The following is a 16,638-nucleotide window of genomic DNA, read 5'->3' as shown; positions in this document are numbered from 1 at the left end:
AGCAGAAAAATAAATAAATACTTTTTTAAGTAAGAAAATGTATTTACCCAATTGCCCTTTCAATGGAACTGTATTCATATTTGTAATCATTAAGCCAAATATAAATAAAGTCCTTGAGTTAATAATAGTGATCATTAAAAAATAATAATAATCAAGAACTAATCATGGCATTAATGGCCATTTTTTTTATTAATTTAAAAATATTTCCTTAAGAATTAAACACACATTATTTTTTTTTAAAATAGTTAAACACTCCCTTTGAAAGTGCTTTAAATATATTTTAATCTATTTTAAAATTTTCTCAAATTATGATAAAATAAAAAAATAAAAAATTAGTGGGTAAACACAATTTTGATGGACTAGTAAATGATGAAATATTGTTTTTTTTTTTTTTTTTTTGTATTAATACCATTGCTAAATTGGTAGCTAGCAGCTCTCGAGCAAGTATAGACTGATGTTATAACGTCACTCGTTATTTTTTGATAGTTCCTTTCCATTCTACTAAACGACCAATTTTGTTTACCTTTTAGGATTTGAACGAAGCACTTGCCATGACTCCGGTTCATTCCTAGTCAATCTAATGAGAATTTTTTTTGAGATTAGAATCAGGAACGAGAAGTTTTCTCCATCCCCACCTCGTCGAGTTTTGACACAATTATCAAAGGTCTAACTCGTCCAGAATCGATTTAAATATGATTTATACTAATTATTTCTTTTTGAGAAACATTTTCTTTATTATTATTATTTAATCTTAATTATAAAAAATTTAAGTTTATTAAAAAAAAAAAAAAGAGAAATGGTTATTTGTAATTAAAATATTTTCATGATTTTTTTTAATATATTTATAATTGAGGGCAATTATAGACATCTGTACTTGACAGAAATTCATTTAAGAACCAAACTTGAAGCAGAAATCAGTAAGCACTATAAATTAGCTGAAAACGAAGACATGTAGAATCAATTTCGAGAGCGAGGTCTCAAGAATGGGAAATTCGGTACAGTTTCTCCATGGCCCTAGCCTGCTCGATTATTTCTTGTTCAACACGACTCAGCCAGGGTACGGTTTTCTCTTGCAGAATGTTCAAAATCGACTTTCAAATCGAGTTATAAATAAATGCAAGTGGGGACGCGATGGTGGAAGAAAGAACTGGTAATACTCGAAAAATCCTTTTCAAATTTGACGTATTGTATAAATAGAATGATTATTATAATGGCTGAGACCATTGGCCATGACCTTCGGAAATTTCCTTTTTCTGTCTCTCTCTGTTGGTTTTTCTTCGATCTACTCCAACGCGTTGATTTCCACCATGGGACACTATTTTGAGTAATCAAAGTCTTCTTTGTAGTCTTTGTGTTGACTGAGTATTATAGCATTCGTGTTTGGAGACTCATTTTCCATGAGCCCCACTGTCTAAAAGTCTTCCTATTCGACTTTCTTGATTATGGGTTCCCACTAACTGGAGAATTGCAACTTCTGGATCATTTCCATTGGAGGTTCTTTCTCCTCTGCGTGATTTTTTCGCATTTCACATGGAGAAATTGATTTGGATTCGATGATTCGTTGATTCGTTGATTGTTTTTTCTGTTTTTGGGGGTTTGGGTAATTGTTCTTGCTTGATGAGTTGTGGGATGTGATTGTTAGAATCATTGGCTCTGTGTTTGACTTGTGTTGTTTTATCGGCGAGATATGGATGGGCTTCTGAAGAAGTTTTTTCATGAGAAGCCTTCTTCTTCGGTTGGTAATGAGGATTTTAACCCTGAATATTCTTTTGCAATTGAGTATACAGGTCCTGGAATCAATTACGACATTCCCCGTGCAGTTCCTATCAATATCGATTATATTCCAACTGCTTCTGTTGTTGTTTCATCGTCTCAGTTCAGGGATGATGTATCAACGCTTCCAGTTATAGAACCCATCGTTGGTAAATTTAGTAGGAGCTCAAGTTTGAAAGCCAATTTAGTGATTTCTTCAACCTCTGAAATCCAGGAAGATGGGCCTGTTTGCCTTGATGCCATTAAGAAAGATAATGGGAAAGATAAATGTGATATCATTGAAAGTTCTGGTGAACTTGAGAATTTCAATAAGCTAAAGGGAAGATTAGAAGGCGGGTTAGAATCACTGGAAATTAAGAATGAAGAGGATTTTCAAGGTTACACGAATTCGAGTGATTCAGAATCGGCAGAATCGGGTTTGAGCTCGTCTTCTGGGATTTTTGCTGTAAGAGAGGAAGAGGAAGTTGAAAATGAAATCCAGCCTTGGCATGGCAGGAAGCCATCAGCTGTTACTTTTCTGGATCCCCATTTGAGCAGCACGATTTCTGACGAGGCAGAATCGAGTCAATCTGATGCTGAAAGTATCCATGACATGCCAAGAGCTGAAAGGAAGGGGAAGAAAGGATCGTGCTACTACTGCCTTAAAGGAAACCGTTTCACTGAAAAGGAAGAGTGTATTGTCTGTGGAGCCAAATATTGTATTGTCTGTGTAATTAGGGCAATGGGATCAATGCCAGAAGGAAGAAAGTGTATCACTTGTATTGGGTTCAGGATTGATGAATCAAGAAGAAACAACCTGGGTAAGTGCACTAAAGTGCTCAAGAGGCTGTTTACTGACTTGGAAGTTAAGAACATTCTGAGTCGGGAAAAAGAGTGTGAAATAAATCAGATACCTGCAAGACTTGTTTATATCAATGACCATCCTTTAAGTAGACAGGAACTGCTTATGCTGCGAAGTTGCCAAAAGCCACCAAAGAATCTAAAACCAGGACGATATTGGTATGACAAAGAATCGGGCTTCTGGGGAAAGGTCCTTTCTCTTTGATTGCTTTCATTTTATCTTTTGGGCATGTAAAAGAAGTGTTTTGCACCACAACAAGCTTCTTATTCTGTTTTTAACCGAACAGGAAGGACGTGGACCGTGTCAGATAGTTAGCACCCATCTAGAGGTAGGAGGTCGCATTAAGAGGGATGCTAGCAATGGCAATACAAATGTTTGCATCAATAATCGAGAGATCACGAAAAAAGAGCTGCGGATATTGAAGGTCGGTAATTCACCCAGTGTTCATATTTAGTTTAGCTTTATTAAATTACAAGAACGTGCAAATAACACAAATGAGATCATGTTGCTTGCAGCTGGCTGGAGTACCTTGTGAAGGAAGACCTTCTTATTGGGTTAGCGCAGATGGATCATATCAGGAAGAGGGAATGAACAATGGGGGGAAAATATGGGACAAGGTGAACTTTATGCGATATTGTTTACTTTCTTGTGCTCTATCTTATTTATCAAACTTCCGAGAATAATAAATGCACTTTTTTTTTGCAGCCTACAACGAAGCTTGCATGTGCCGTTTTTAATTTACCTATTCCTTCTAGTTCTGTTCATTCTGGAGAGGAAAAGGTGGATAAAGCTAGTTCTTCTCCTGAGCCGAAAATGCTTCATAAACTTCTACTTGTTGGCCATGACCAATCTGGCACAAGTACCATATTCAAGCAGGTAAAGCTTAGCTGATCTTATTACTGTAGAATCAACTTGAACAGTTATAATTTGACCCGATCTTAGGTGTCATCCATTTTTGGTTATACATACATTTAAAAAAAAAACTGTCCAAGGCTAATTCTGGTAGGTTTCAGTAGTATTATTGCATTTTATGCTTCAGTGACTTTTACCTGTGATTGTGCTGACATTCTTATTATTTATGATGTTAATCTTAATATTAGTTTTCTTCTTGTTCGATCAGAGTTTCAATAAATAGTTTCAGTTCATAAATAAAGTTCAATGATTTGTCTGAAAAAGTCGTATGTTGAGTAAGCGGGCGAAAACTACATGCCAGTATATGATTTGCTTCTCGTGTGTAATTTATATGTTGTGTCAACTACCTAGTCGAATGTGTGAAGTTAAAATGTTTTTATTCAAGCTTGTGTATTTTGAACTATCCGTTAAGGTGCATTCCAGTGGCGCCTGCCTCATGAAATGCGAACTTTTGGGAACAGGCTTTGCACAGATTTTTTAATTCAATATTAATATAGGATAGTAAAATCTGCATAATGAAATCTGCCATGTTCTTGTTTTCTTATCCCAAAAATATGTCGACAATCCTTAACCATTATTGTGCAAGAGAGGTTCCTTCTTTGTTGTAGTTGAGATTCTTTGTTGAGGAATCGTTGGAAGAGGAGTTCCACATCGGCTAATTAAGGGGTTGATCATGAATTTATGAGTAAGAAATACTATCTCCATTCGTACGAGGCTTTTTGGGAAAACCAAAAGCAAAGTCATGAGAGCTTATGCTCAAAGTGGGCAATATCATACCATTGTGGAGATCCGTGATTCCCAACATTCTTGTTCTTGAATTACACCACTTTTAGCTTACCTTCACCCAATATCTCAACCTCCCTGTCCTTGGTGCACTACAATTAATGTGGATATAGAAATGTTTATCCTATATGCTTTCTGAACATTAATCACTTCTTCAATTTAGGCCAAGCAAATATATAAAGTTCCTTTCTCTGATGACGAGCGTCAAGCCATTAAGTTCCTGATTCAAAGAAAATTATATTGGTATATCAGTATACTACTGGAAGGTCGGGAACGTTTTGAAGAAGAGGTTTTGATGGATGAGAAGAATAAACAACCTGTGAATGATCCGTCTACCTCATCAGCATCAGGTATGTTGTAATTCAAAATTTAGATGGTTTTCCCTAACAATAGATTGTGATATCATCCTAACTACATTAGTCAGATGATTAATGTGTATAGTATGGAACTGTTCTGTGGTTTCAGGGAGTGACGTTCAGTTTGAGCGTAAAACCATCTATTCCTTTGGCCCTAAGCTGAAAGTGTTCGCCGACTGGCTTCTTCAAGTCGTAGTGTCAGGTTACTTTGAGACAACATTCCCAGCAGCTACCCGTGTGTACGCCCAATCAGTGGAAGAGTTGTTGAAGGATGAAGCGTTTCAAGCCACATACAGTAGAAGGAATGAACTAGAAATGCTCCCAAGAGTTTCAACTTATTTCCTTGATCGGGTGAGTTTACAGAACGTACCCTTCTATTTGATATGGTGATAAACATTGTTTTCTCTCTGTCTTCCTCGGCCATCTTGAATACAAATCACATCAACTTGAAAGTTAAGTGATATCAGTTTAACAGTTACATGACGTGTTGGTTGTATAATTTCATGAAGTTAACATAACATTATTAGGAACCTATAAATTTTTCAAGTATTAGAACAATTAAACGAATACAACATTCAAAAGTTTAGTGACCCATATGAGATAATGTAAATTTATCACATCTTTTAAGCCATGACTTTTCCCCAATATCTTGCTTGTGAATACTGGACTAGATCATGATTTGCGATCATCATTCTTTATGAACGCAGGCTGTTGACATTTCAAGCTCAGACTATGACCCTTCTGACAACGACATCTTGTATGCCGAGGGAATCTCCTCATGTAAGAGCCTCAGTGACATGGAGTTCTCGTTCCCCGAGTCACGACAAGACTCCCTTCTCGATCCACCTTATCAGCATGACTCGTCAATAAGGTTGCTATTTGAAGTTCTTTATGGATTTTTGTTAGACATTTATATGAAGTCATCTTCTAAAGAACTTGATACCTTGTAACTTTAGGTACCAGCTGATTCGAGTCCATCCCAGTACCTTGGGAGAGAACTGCAAACTGTTGGAAATGTTTGAAGACATGAGCATTATCCTGTTTTGTGTTGCTCTGGTCGACTACGACGAATTCGACGAAGATGATAATGGAGTTTTAGTCAATCGGATGATCGCAAGCAAACAACTCTTCGAAAGGATCGTGACGGATCGAGCATCGAGTGGGAAGAACTTCCTTCTCATACTCAACAAGTTCGATCTGTTTGAAGAAAAAATCATCCAAGTTCCACTTTCGCAATGCGAGTGGTTCGACAACTTCAATCCAATGATCACGCCAAATTCTACCGGAAGAAGCAGCAGCAGCAGCAGCAGCACAAACCCGTCATTGGCTCAACGAGCGTTTCAGTACATAGCGGTGAAATTCAAGAGATTGTTCTATTCTCTAACAGACAAAAAGCTGTTTGTTTCACAAACTACAGGGATGGAACCTGAAAATGTGAATGCAGCTCTCAGATATGCGAGGGAGATAATCAAATGGGAAGTAGACAAGCCTAACATCAGCATTACTGAAATTTCAACTGCCAGTGCTGATGCAAGCAGCTTTTTATAGGTATTCAAATTTAATTGATTATTTCCTTCATAATAAATTAGTGTAACACTAATTATTAGTCCTCTGTAAATTTTTTATATTTTTATTTAAAAAAAAGCTGAAGAATTAAAATGTATAGATTTTGGTAATATCTAAAGTGATTGTAACTCAGTAATAATTGACATATATTATTTCGTTTAGATTGATCGTCTAGATTTGTAGACTTCGTTACAACTGAAATTTATAGAAAATAGATTTATTAGATCTTCGGGTTGGTAAATTTGAAATTTGTAATAAATAATACATACTTTCATATTAAATATTTAATTAAAGTAATTTTCTTTCAACGGATAAATATTTAATTGTTCATGCATATATTTTTTAGAAAATAATATTAATAAAAAGTTGTTTATACAAATCTATCCAATTTAAGATTAATGTTATCAATTATTTATTTAATTATCCATAACTTTCTATCCTAACTAAATTTATTTACTGAATTTAACTTATATATTTAACTAAGTTAAGATGTCTTAGATAATATTATTCTAAAAGCTATTAATTTTAAATAAATTAACCGAAATAGTTTAATTAATCAATTTTACATTGTTATCTTGACATAATAACATGACTTTTATATACCATAAATGTTAAATATGCTTATCCTAATTTGTACCGAGTCACAACATTCCACTAAGATTGGATAATAATCTTCCTAATAATCTTAAAAGTAGGTAGAGTTAACTGAGTTGGGTTAGGTTATAACTCTATTTTCGAGTTGATAAGACTGACTCAACTTGGATTGGGATAGGTTATGACTCTATTTTCGGGTTGATAAGACTGATTCGACCTAAAAAATTTCAACCCACAAATTGTTTTGACTAAATTTTTCTTTTATTTTTAATTAAACCAATCTACTCCGAACAAAAAAAAGAAGTTTAATCGTGTTGGATGATGAAAGTCCCACATCGGTTAATTTAGGGAATGGTCATGAGTTTATAATCTAAGAATACACTCTTCATTGGTATGAGGCGAAGCCCTAAGTAAAGCCATGAGAGCTTATGCTCAAAGTGGGCAATATCATACCATTGTGGAGCTAACAAATCGGACCTAAACTTTATGGTTTGGCTTACCTTAAATAATATTTAAAAAAATGTAAAAAATAAAGAAAAATAATTCTTTTTACAAACGAAAGGATAATACATTGATTAGGTGATCTTGTGAATCCAATTAGAGATTGACACGTTACAAACTCCCCGATTGAGAGTAATTGCAACAATGACGTGGCATGCACAAAATTTGGACAAATCAGAATACGACACGTATTGAACACGTAGGCAATTGAGAGAACATGTGATGTGACATGTAAGTAGCACATCTCCAAACCATGGGCGCACCTTGTGGCACTCAATTAACTGGAGACCATTTTCAGTTTATTTATTTATTATTTATTATTTCATTTTTATAATTAATTAATTAATTACTATTTTTAATTTTAAAACAAAGTCTAAAACTTAGGACCGTTTTAAATATTAGTGATATATTTTTATATAGTGTATGTCACACATTAAAAAAGAGTTTAGTATAATAAGATTTTAGAAATTACCGGAGACTATGGTGAAACGATTTCAATCTTCATAGAGGAGTATTGATTCTCTTCTTGTGAGCTTATAATCACCAACGGGTGTTTTTTCGTAGTTTAACTCTAATGCCTCCGATAAAGGGAAACGAACGAATTGAGAAGACCATGAGCTATGGGCGTCCACGATTTGTTAACAAGCCTTGACCTTGTCCTTGATCTCAACTTAAGTGAGGTCGACTCATCTTCGGTCTCGACCAGTGTTGGTCTTTCCTGTTTGTTATAATATCAAAAGTTTGTTCTGTTTTACTTTGGTTCTTCGTAAAAACTAGTCAAGTCGGCCTCAATTCTCGACTTCTAATGCTTAATGCGTATTTTCCTTCCACTTCTCTTCCATAAAACTCCGACCCTCCTGTCTATTCGATTGGTTCGTACTAAAGATTAGTGAAAAATAGGATCTTACTAAAAATTATTAACACATGTACATGTAACTAAAGTTTTGGCCTTTGGGGACTAATCCAACAACAAAAAGCCAGAGTAGAACTAGAACCATCCGATCCCGCCACCGTTCCCGACCGGAAAATCTCAAGAACCACCACCATCTCCTCCTCTCTCCTCTTACCAACACGGCGGCGAGACGACGGCTAAACCCAACGCCGGCGCCGGCCGTATTTCGATTATAAAATCATTTACACACTATATATATATTCATCATATCAGAAGCAGATCAGAGAAAAACAGAGGAACCCATTTCTCCGGCGGCGCATCACAAGGGAGCAAAGCGATCGATGAGCAAACAAATGGTGGAATCCGACAAGGTTGCTTCTCGGTCATCGGAATCTGCAGAGACGACAACGTTGTTTTCGGATTCTTTGAGGTCTCGCTGGTGACAAAGCTTGGATTTGGACATCAATGGCTTCTTCTTTTGAGCTTCGACTCTGTTCTTCCATTTCCCCAGCTCGCTCATCCATGATTCTACCATTGCTGCCATTTCTTTCCTCTTCTTTTGCTTTAATTGTTCTTGATTGTGCAATGAGATTATGAGAAATGGTTGGAGGGAGATTTATATAGACAGCTGCTCAAAAACAGGTCTGCAATGGCACATCCAATTTCAGCTTCGAATATTCTATAATGAAAAATATCATATACAGTTTAAAAAATGTCCCCCATCCAACTTGGTTTATAATCAAAGAATACTATCTCCACGATTGTTGAAGTCTAAAATAAAACTACCATAGCTTATATTCAAAGTAGACAATATCATAGAGAGTCGTGTTCATCTAACATGGCATGAGAGTCATACCCTAAACTTAATCATGTTAATAGAATCTTCAACAAAGAATTCAAAAGAAATTGAAGTTGAAGCTTGATTAAAAGGATTAAGAAGAGGCGCGAGATAAAAGTATTTTTGAATTTTTTTAAAAGTTGAAAAATATTAATAATTTCTAAACTAAAAGTATTTTAGAAAATATTAATTATTTTTATTCAAAATTAATAATAAAATATTTATTTTTTTAGTTTAAGAATGTTTTTATTAATTTAATATTTAAATTTTTAATGGAACTTAATAAGCTTAATAAATATTATAATTTTTTTTTAATTATGGTATAATTTTTGTAAAAGGGGTAAAGAGGGAATATGGGATGGGGGAAGTGGGGACCATTTTTGCATTATTTGAAGTGATTGAGGGGTTGAGAAGATGATAAGGCTGGGTGGTGATGTGGCTTTGTGGTGGGACCCATCTACTTTAAAATTCAAATAATTTTTTTAATATAAAGTTGTTATTATCAAGACCCAAATGAATAATTGAGGTTTTTTTTTTTAATATTTATTTTTAAATATATTTTCTTTCATTTGATATTTAAATATCTTTTGAGATATTATCTACTCTAAGATAAACAATATTTTATTTTATCAAAGAAAAAACAAGTATTTTTTCCGACGCATAATAAAAAAATTTGAATTAGACACAAACACGAGTTCTTCAGACATGTTTTATTTTCATTCACCTACAAAATTCTCTGGCAGTCATCCAACATGATTAATCATGAAGTTCATAGGATTAAGCGACAAAAAAAAAAAAAAAAAACATCTAGTTAGTATAGATAGTGTCTTTCGATTTTTTTTAAAGTATTTCTTAGTTATCCTAGGTTCATGATTGCTCTCATTCAGATGTGGTCTCGGTTTATTTATATACCCCTCTTTTACTCGGTTGTCACATGTTCACCAATTTTTTCATTGGTTCGTCTCCGAACCACGTCATATAGAAGAGGTACTACTCGGTATTTCTCAATTTGTACAGGTCTTATACCATTCTCAAAAAAAGAATTGTCAAAACCGCTCTTTTGATGTAATCATATATGAACTTTCTTCCTAGTTAGATCGATGTAAATATACGAACACATCGTTACCTCAATATAATATATCTCAAATAAAGCTATCGATGGTTTAGAAAACTAACACATTAATTATTTTAGGTCTATGTGGAATCGTGTTAGGTCGAAATATTTACAAAAATTTCTAATATTTTTAGTCTATTAAGCCAAATTAAGATCATATTAATATTGGCCGACCAAAGACCTTAAAGTCATCAAACAATTTAAACCTTGAAAAGTGGCCATGGTCGACTTGGCCTTATGAACCACTGTCTCCATCTACATCCCTCCAAACCATGGTTTGTTTGTCATCGAACTAAGACTTTTCTACTTTTATTTTCCATTTTTGCCCTTTTCAGGTCGGGTTTTTTTAAAGTACTTCTTCATAATAATAAGTAGTCGTTTTTTTAGTACAACAATGTATGAGAGTGGGAGATGTTAACTTTAAATCCTATGATGCCTAAACAGTTAATACGAGTGAATGATTCTTTTACTCTATATCTCGAACAAACAAGTTCCTAATCTAGAATTGCAAGAAGACGAGATGTAACGGCCCAAGTCCACTTCTAGCAAATATTGTCCCCTTTGGCCCTTTACGAATCGTCATCAATCTCACAGTTTTAAAACGAGTCTGCTAGGATAGGTTTTCACATCTTTATAAAGAATGTTTCGTTTCTCTCTCCAACCGATGTGAGATTTCACAATCAACCCGTTGAGAGTCTAACGTCCTTGCTGGCACAACGCCTAATATTTGTCTCTGATACCACTTATAATAGCTCAAGCTCACTGCTAGTAGACATTGTCTGCTTTGACTCGTTACGTATCGCCGTCAGCCTCACGGTTTTAAAACACGTTTGTTAGGAAAAAGTCTCTACATTCTCATAAGAAATGTTTCATTCTCTTCTTCAACTAATATGAGATCTCACAATGAGAAGAGAAAGAAATGAGAAATGACAATGTTAGCAGCCTAATAAGCAAAATTGTCACGTGGTCAAAGTTTAATCAACCTGATAACCACCGTGTCAGCATTTTTTTTAGGTCAACTAAGAGCTAAATGATCAAATATCGAGGACTATGGTGTTTCTTTTGAAATTTCATGAATCAAATAGAAATTAACATCAAACGCCATGAACCAAAAATATATTTACAAACATCAATACCGAACCTAGTTTTCAAATTCTCGTGACACGATGGTAAATTTCCTAACCCTTATCATCATTTTCTTAGAAAAAAAAAACATTGTTTTTGACAATATAGGAAGATAGGAATTTCACAAACAAATGGAATTGGATAAACTATGAACAATTTTCCTCATGTTTTGTGGAAAGGGCACGACATTAAGCCCCACAGGTTTTGTGCTTATACAACTTTTTCCAACTTAGATATTGAATTTTGCTTTTTCAGTCTATTTATTCATAACAAAAAGTCAAGAAGAACACAATAATGGATGAGGATAAAAAAAGAACAAAGTAGAAGTCAAACCTTATCCAATTAACACTCTATCAATGACTCATCAACACCGGTTGATTGAAGAAATTATTTGAACTGACCTAAAATTTCGTGTTGGTTGGGGTTAGTAACTCGAATGACCTAAGTTGGGTTCATAACTCAACCTAACCCAATACAGGTGAGTTATTAGATTGTATATTTTGTTCTTCCCAACATGTTTAGAACGAACGAAGCTCTAATAACTACAAGTTGTTGTAGTATAGTGATAAGTATTCTCGCTTGTCACTTGGAGTTCGATCCCCGGCAACGGGGTTTTCTCGTTTTCTTCTGCTAGATTCCTTCATTCATTCTCTTTCAATAATAAGATCTTAATGGTATTATTTGCTTGAGTAACAAGTTGCAGTATAACGGTGAGTTTCAATCCCTGACAAAGGCATTTCTCTTTCTGCTGGATTTCTTAATTTATTTTCTCACTCGACAACAAACCAGGATAAAGAGGTCTTAATACATATAGAAACCCATGTAACATTACATTTGAAGCTATCAAATGTAAAACCAACTCCCCTATGGAAAAAATGGTTGGGGTAGCATCATATTACAACGTCGCAAAACTACTCCGACCACCGACATCTGCCACTTCAGTCCCAACTATTTGTTGGGACCGACATTGCAGTTTCTTCAACTTTTTGAGTAAAAGGGTAGAGAGTTCATGGCTTAACAGATAAGAAAACCAACTTTTTAACTTTTCCAGGTAAAGAAGAATGTACAGATGAGGGGCTAAAATCACTGTGAGTTTCAAAGTTCAACCACTCTTCAACTTCCTGCTTTGAAAAAAAAAAAGCTGCATGGACTAAACAAGGATAATCTTCAACAACAGGGCGTTGTGTATTCAAGGCACCTCGTTGTCATCAGTCTTTGAGAAAAACTTAAACATATTGGCATTTTAATGCACTGGATTTGTTCCAGCTGGGCTTCCACGTTTTCCTGCAAAAATGGGGAACGTCATGACAGTGTCAGATATGAGAATGATTCTCAGATCTATGATGGGTAAACAAAAGGGAGCATACGAAGGAGATAATTTCTGCTCAATAGAATGTGCATAAGTAAACAAAGAATCCATTTAGTTCATGTGACCGGCTCAAATCCAGCGATGTGAGACAACTCAAATTCAGCCAAAATCGGTCGCTATCAGATATAGTTCTTTTTTAGATTTTTCTTTTTGGGATTCCCTCAAAATTTTAAAACGCATCTACTATAGAGAGGGTCTAGCCCTACTCCGACTAATGCCTCGTACTGTCCGGTGACTGGCTCTAATATTATTTATAACAGTCCAGTCTCACCGCTAACAGATATTGTCCGTTTTATCCCGTTACGTTTCGCCGTCAGCCTCACAGTTTTAAAACGCGTCTACTAGAGAGAGGTTTCCACACCTTTACAAAAAAAATGTTTCTTTCTCCTCTTCAACTAGGTGGAATCTCACAGTTCATCTACTCAAAGACCACGATAAACGTTGGTACTAGTTCATAATAGTAACCTCCAAAGGAAAATGAAGCTCACACTAAAAGTAATTTTAAAAGGGCATGAAAGTGAATCACTCAATCATGTCCTCAATAAGCAATTTGGGTAATAACATTATTTGGAATAGTTATCTCTTTTGTTTTAAAGAATTTCAACAATTTTCCACTACATGTAGAGGTTAAAGCTATAGTGTTTAAATTTTCCATTTAGAATCTCATGAAGCATGCAGGTAAGAAAGGTAGCCAACCTTGAAAACTTTACATGACACAAGTCAAATTCAGCAAACGAATTACCTTGGATTCAAGTTTTTGTTGGAAAGTCATGGGCACGGAATATTGTAACTTTCAGCACGATGTCTTTTATATCAAGCAGTTCAAAAACACAAACATCTTCTTCTTTCAAATCGTTCTCCACGACAAAGTTAGCCCATCCCCTGGTTAGTTTGGTGCCAGGACCTTCACGAACACATCGAACACGCCATTGCTTTCCACTAGAAACCTGAAGCCTGATGTCGCCTGAGACCCCTTTCAGATACTTCTCAGAAAATTTGGACGGTATATGCTGTCAACAAAGGAACCCAGTTGATTTGTATCACCTGTTTCACAACACAGTTGAGAATCACACAATGGAATGCCGAGCTAAAAGACTTACCAGATGGAACCCTCTGCGTACATAGGAATGTCTCATAACAATCCAGCAAAAAGGATTGCTAAACTTGAACTCCTCGACTCCGAAAGCCATCCTTGTAATTTTATGTGGGATGTTTCCACATTTTTTTTCGAATAATGGCTCATTGTAGTAGTCAACTACATTCAATTTTGTTATTAAGAACCAATTTATTTCTTAGAATCTGCAAATTAGTTGAACTGTGTGTATTTGTAGAACTTACTTGGTTCAACTTTTAACTTCTTTTTCCTGGCTCCTTCTTCTATTTCATTAGAGAATTGAAAGTCAAGATTCTCTCTAGCTTTTGCGAGCCCATCTCCATTGAACTGAATACCAATATCTCCATTTGACCTTAGAACTTGCAACTTATCTAAACCTTTGAGTGTATAATCAAAATCCTTTGGAGGATGCAGGTTCTGTGTATCAAACCAATGCGTAAAGTTCTTAGTGCTAGCTTCATTGGAACTTCCATGGAATTTCTGCTGCTCTGAAGACTCACAAAAAGCCTTCTTGCCCGAAGAATGCGAAGGGTCCAGAGAACTGTAACCAAATATTTCAACTAATTTCTCACATTCAGCTTCTTTTCCAAGTGCAATTGGGCTTTGTTCACAGGAAGCATTTGAAGTATTGCATGAACCATTAGAAATAGAAGTCAGGTTGAACATGTAAAAGTTGAAAACGGAATTTCCTTCAAATCTGAACACCAAGAGTTGCCCAACTTGAATGCAATGGTGTCTGATAAAATCATGCCAACCATCCTCAAACCACAAACTACGGCCATGTCTTTTTAATTCCAGAACCCATCGGTAACCATTAGGAACAACTAGAGTAACAAGATCAGAAAGATCATCTCCAAACTTCTTTGCAAATTTTTTCGGTATTTTCTGTGCATACATCAAATTAATCAGTTAAAACGTTACTAAAAACATAAAACATCTCAATCAGCAGAATTTCAAACAAGGTGTAATAGCCCAAGCCCACCGCTAGTAGATACTGTCCTCATTGGGCTTTGCCTTCAAGGGTTTCTCCTAAAAAACACGTCTACTAGCGAGAGGTTTCCACACCTTTATAAGGAATACTTTGTTCTCCCTCCAACCAATGTGGGATCTCACAATCCACCTCCCTTGGGGGCCTAGCGTCCTCACCGGCGCAATGCCCGGTGTATGGCTCCGATACCATTTGTAGACGCGTTTTAAAATCTTGAGGGGAAGGCTAAAGAGGACAATGTAACTATGATGACTTACTAAAGTGTTAATACCATTATTAGAGTCAAATTACTGAATGGATTGTTGTAAGAAACGATAAAAGAAAAGATCATGGTTTTCTCACCCCGTCCAAAACAAGTCAATAGCAAACAGCCTCCAAAATTCTTTGAAACCAGAAATTTCGACCTATTTACTGAATTTCCATGGGAAGAATTGAAAAAGAGAACCAAAAAAAAAGAAGAAAAAACACTATCCTCCAGCAGTTGAACTTGTAACTCACACTCATTGAGTCACTGCCTAATCAATTTAGTCAAATGAAGCTCAACAAGCCTGACAAGATATAGTAAAAAAGGGGTCCTGGCAGTACATCAAGCTTCATGCACAGACATATTGAACAAGTGAATCACTAAATGGCAATTAGAAAAGTAAAGATCAATCAACACCAAGAAACTCAAGCTGCAAAGCCTAAATCATGTTCTCGGCCATTGATGCTCATTCATCACCTTTCACTTTTTTTTGTACTGCTTTCACTCACTCCCCTCTATGCAGCAGCAGAATTTGGCTTTGAATCACTCGCCCCTCTAATCCTCCAAAACAATCAAACGAAAAATACCAGGAAATATTGCACACTAAAATCAGCCAAGAACACAATCACAAAAAGGCGTTCTCCCTCAATTTCTTCACCATCAATGTGCAACATACAAGAAAAAGAAGCTTAGAAGATGAAAAATCAGTCTACATTCTCAAGACCAGAAATGATTCTGGCTTCAATTCGTTTTACCATTCACAGTAGAAAAATAAAAGCAAGATTTAATCAGAAACAAAACAAAATACAGGCGATAACAACAATGACTCATTACCAGCTTCTTGTCTTGAAGAATAGACGTCACTACTAGCTTATAGAAGAGGCCAGCCTTCTTCGCTGGAGAGGTTTCATCGAACGATTGAGCCGCATGTTGCTCGTTTGACTCGGCCATGGCTGTTACAGAATTCTCCATGGAAACTTTTAGCAGACCATTGATTCAATTTCCATTGGTTTCTGGGAGAATTCTTTGTACCCAAAACCCCGCGCTCTGTCTGTACCAGAAAAGAGAGAGAAATATGAAGTTAATAATTCCAAAAATGGACCTTTTTAATTTTTATTTACGAAAATAGACCATTTTTTAAATATAGTTTTTTAGATGAAATTACTTTTATGCCCTTATTCATTAAATGCCAAATAAAATAAAAAACCAAAAAAAACTTTAATTTTTCACCCGATCTACTTTTACTTTTAACATAAATAATTTTGTTGTTTAAATGTATGAAAATTTACGTCAAAATGTTTTCCATCGTTAAAAAAGAAAACGCTTCGGGTTAATGAAAATAGGTGAAAATTTTCATATCTTTTAGTCGAAATTCATATTTTTCAATCAAGTTGCATAATTTTTTGCCGAAGTCTACTAAATCTCGATCGAGAAATGATTGAGACGATCAAGAAACCACCAAGATTTAAGGATGTCTCGCATATGACTGTTTTAGCTATGAATTTAAAGTGCAAAGGATCTTGAATACCGAGAGTTGGGAGGGTTTGACGTAGATATTAAAATTAAAAAATGTTAATTCCTTTTCGGTAAAATAAATACAAATTTCAAAAGTAAAAAACTAAAATGAA

At 35.3% G+C, this 16,638-nt stretch overlaps 2 protein-coding genes across 3 annotated transcripts; one reads left to right on the top strand and one right to left on the bottom strand.

Annotated features, from left to right (window-relative positions):
* The first annotated feature begins 935 nt into the window (after nt 1-935).
* LOC111499951 (extra-large guanine nucleotide-binding protein 1-like) lies at nt 936-6,396 on the top strand. Of its 2 annotated transcripts, XM_023151700.1 has the most exons (9): nt 936-1,150; nt 1,788-2,803; nt 2,901-3,038; nt 3,130-3,231; nt 3,320-3,490; nt 4,473-4,659; nt 4,775-5,016; nt 5,373-5,536; nt 5,622-6,396. In XM_023151700.1, exons 1-9 carry the CDS (start codon nt 1,132-1,134, stop codon nt 6,211-6,213), a joined length of 2,631 nt encoding a protein of 876 aa, XP_023007468.1. In that variant the 5' UTR covers nt 936-1,131; the 3' UTR covers nt 6,214-6,396. The 2 variants fall into 2 exon arrangements, with proteins under 2 accessions (XP_023007468.1, XP_023007467.1); XM_023151699.1 differs by lacking the exon at nt 936-1,150 and having other exon boundaries at nt 1,242-2,803.
* A 5,921-nt stretch (nt 6,397-12,317) lies between these two features.
* On the bottom strand, nt 12,318-16,068 carry LOC111499967 (B3 domain-containing transcription factor VRN1-like). The gene is made up of 5 exons (XM_023151724.1): nt 15,845-16,068; nt 14,003-14,663; nt 13,765-13,919; nt 13,407-13,674; nt 12,318-12,579 (listed from the first exon to the last, which is right to left on the bottom strand). Exons 1-4 carry the CDS (start codon nt 15,980-15,982, stop codon nt 13,414-13,416), a joined length of 1,215 nt encoding a protein of 404 aa, XP_023007492.1. The 5' UTR covers nt 15,983-16,068; the 3' UTR covers nt 12,318-12,579; nt 13,407-13,413.
* Between the last annotated feature and the right edge of the window lie 570 nt (nt 16,069-16,638).

The sequence above is a fragment of the Cucurbita maxima genome, unplaced genomic scaffold (genome assembly GCF_002738345.1).
Source record: "Cucurbita maxima cultivar Rimu unplaced genomic scaffold, Cmax_1.0 Cma_Scf00027, whole genome shotgun sequence".
Lineage (NCBI taxonomy): Eukaryota > Viridiplantae > Streptophyta > Magnoliopsida > Cucurbitales > Cucurbitaceae > Cucurbita > Cucurbita maxima.
The sequence above is the reverse complement of the archived record's forward strand: the minus strand, read 5'-3'. Positions and strand labels throughout refer to the sequence as shown.

What these genes read in the sequence shown, in the direction of transcription:
- LOC111499951 (XM_023151699.1), top strand. Translation starts at nt 1,688, where the DNA reads ATGGATGGGCTTCTGAAGAAGTTTTTTCATGAGAAGCCTTCTTCTTCG. An exon ending in CAAGTACCATATTCAAGCAG is followed by an intron (nt 3,491 to 4,472) that starts GTAAAGCTTAGC and finishes TCTTCAATTTAG; the next exon opens with GCCAAGCAAATATATAAAGT. An exon ending in CAACTTATTTCCTTGATCGG is followed by an intron (nt 5,017 to 5,372) that starts GTGAGTTTACAG and finishes TTATGAACGCAG; the next exon opens with GCTGTTGACATTTCAAGCTC.
- LOC111499967 (XM_023151724.1), bottom strand. Translation starts at nt 15,982, where the DNA reads ATGGAGAATTCTGTAACAGCCATGGCCGAGTCAAACGAGCAACATGCG. An exon ending in TTCTTCAAGACAAGAAGCTG is followed by an intron (nt 14,664 to 15,844) that starts GTAATGAGTCAT and finishes ATGTATGCACAG; the next exon opens with AAAATACCGAAAAAATTTGC. An exon ending in TACGCAGAGGGTTCCATCTG is followed by an intron (nt 13,675 to 13,764) that starts GTAAGTCTTTTA and finishes CTTTGTTGACAG; the next exon opens with CATATACCGTCCAAATTTTC.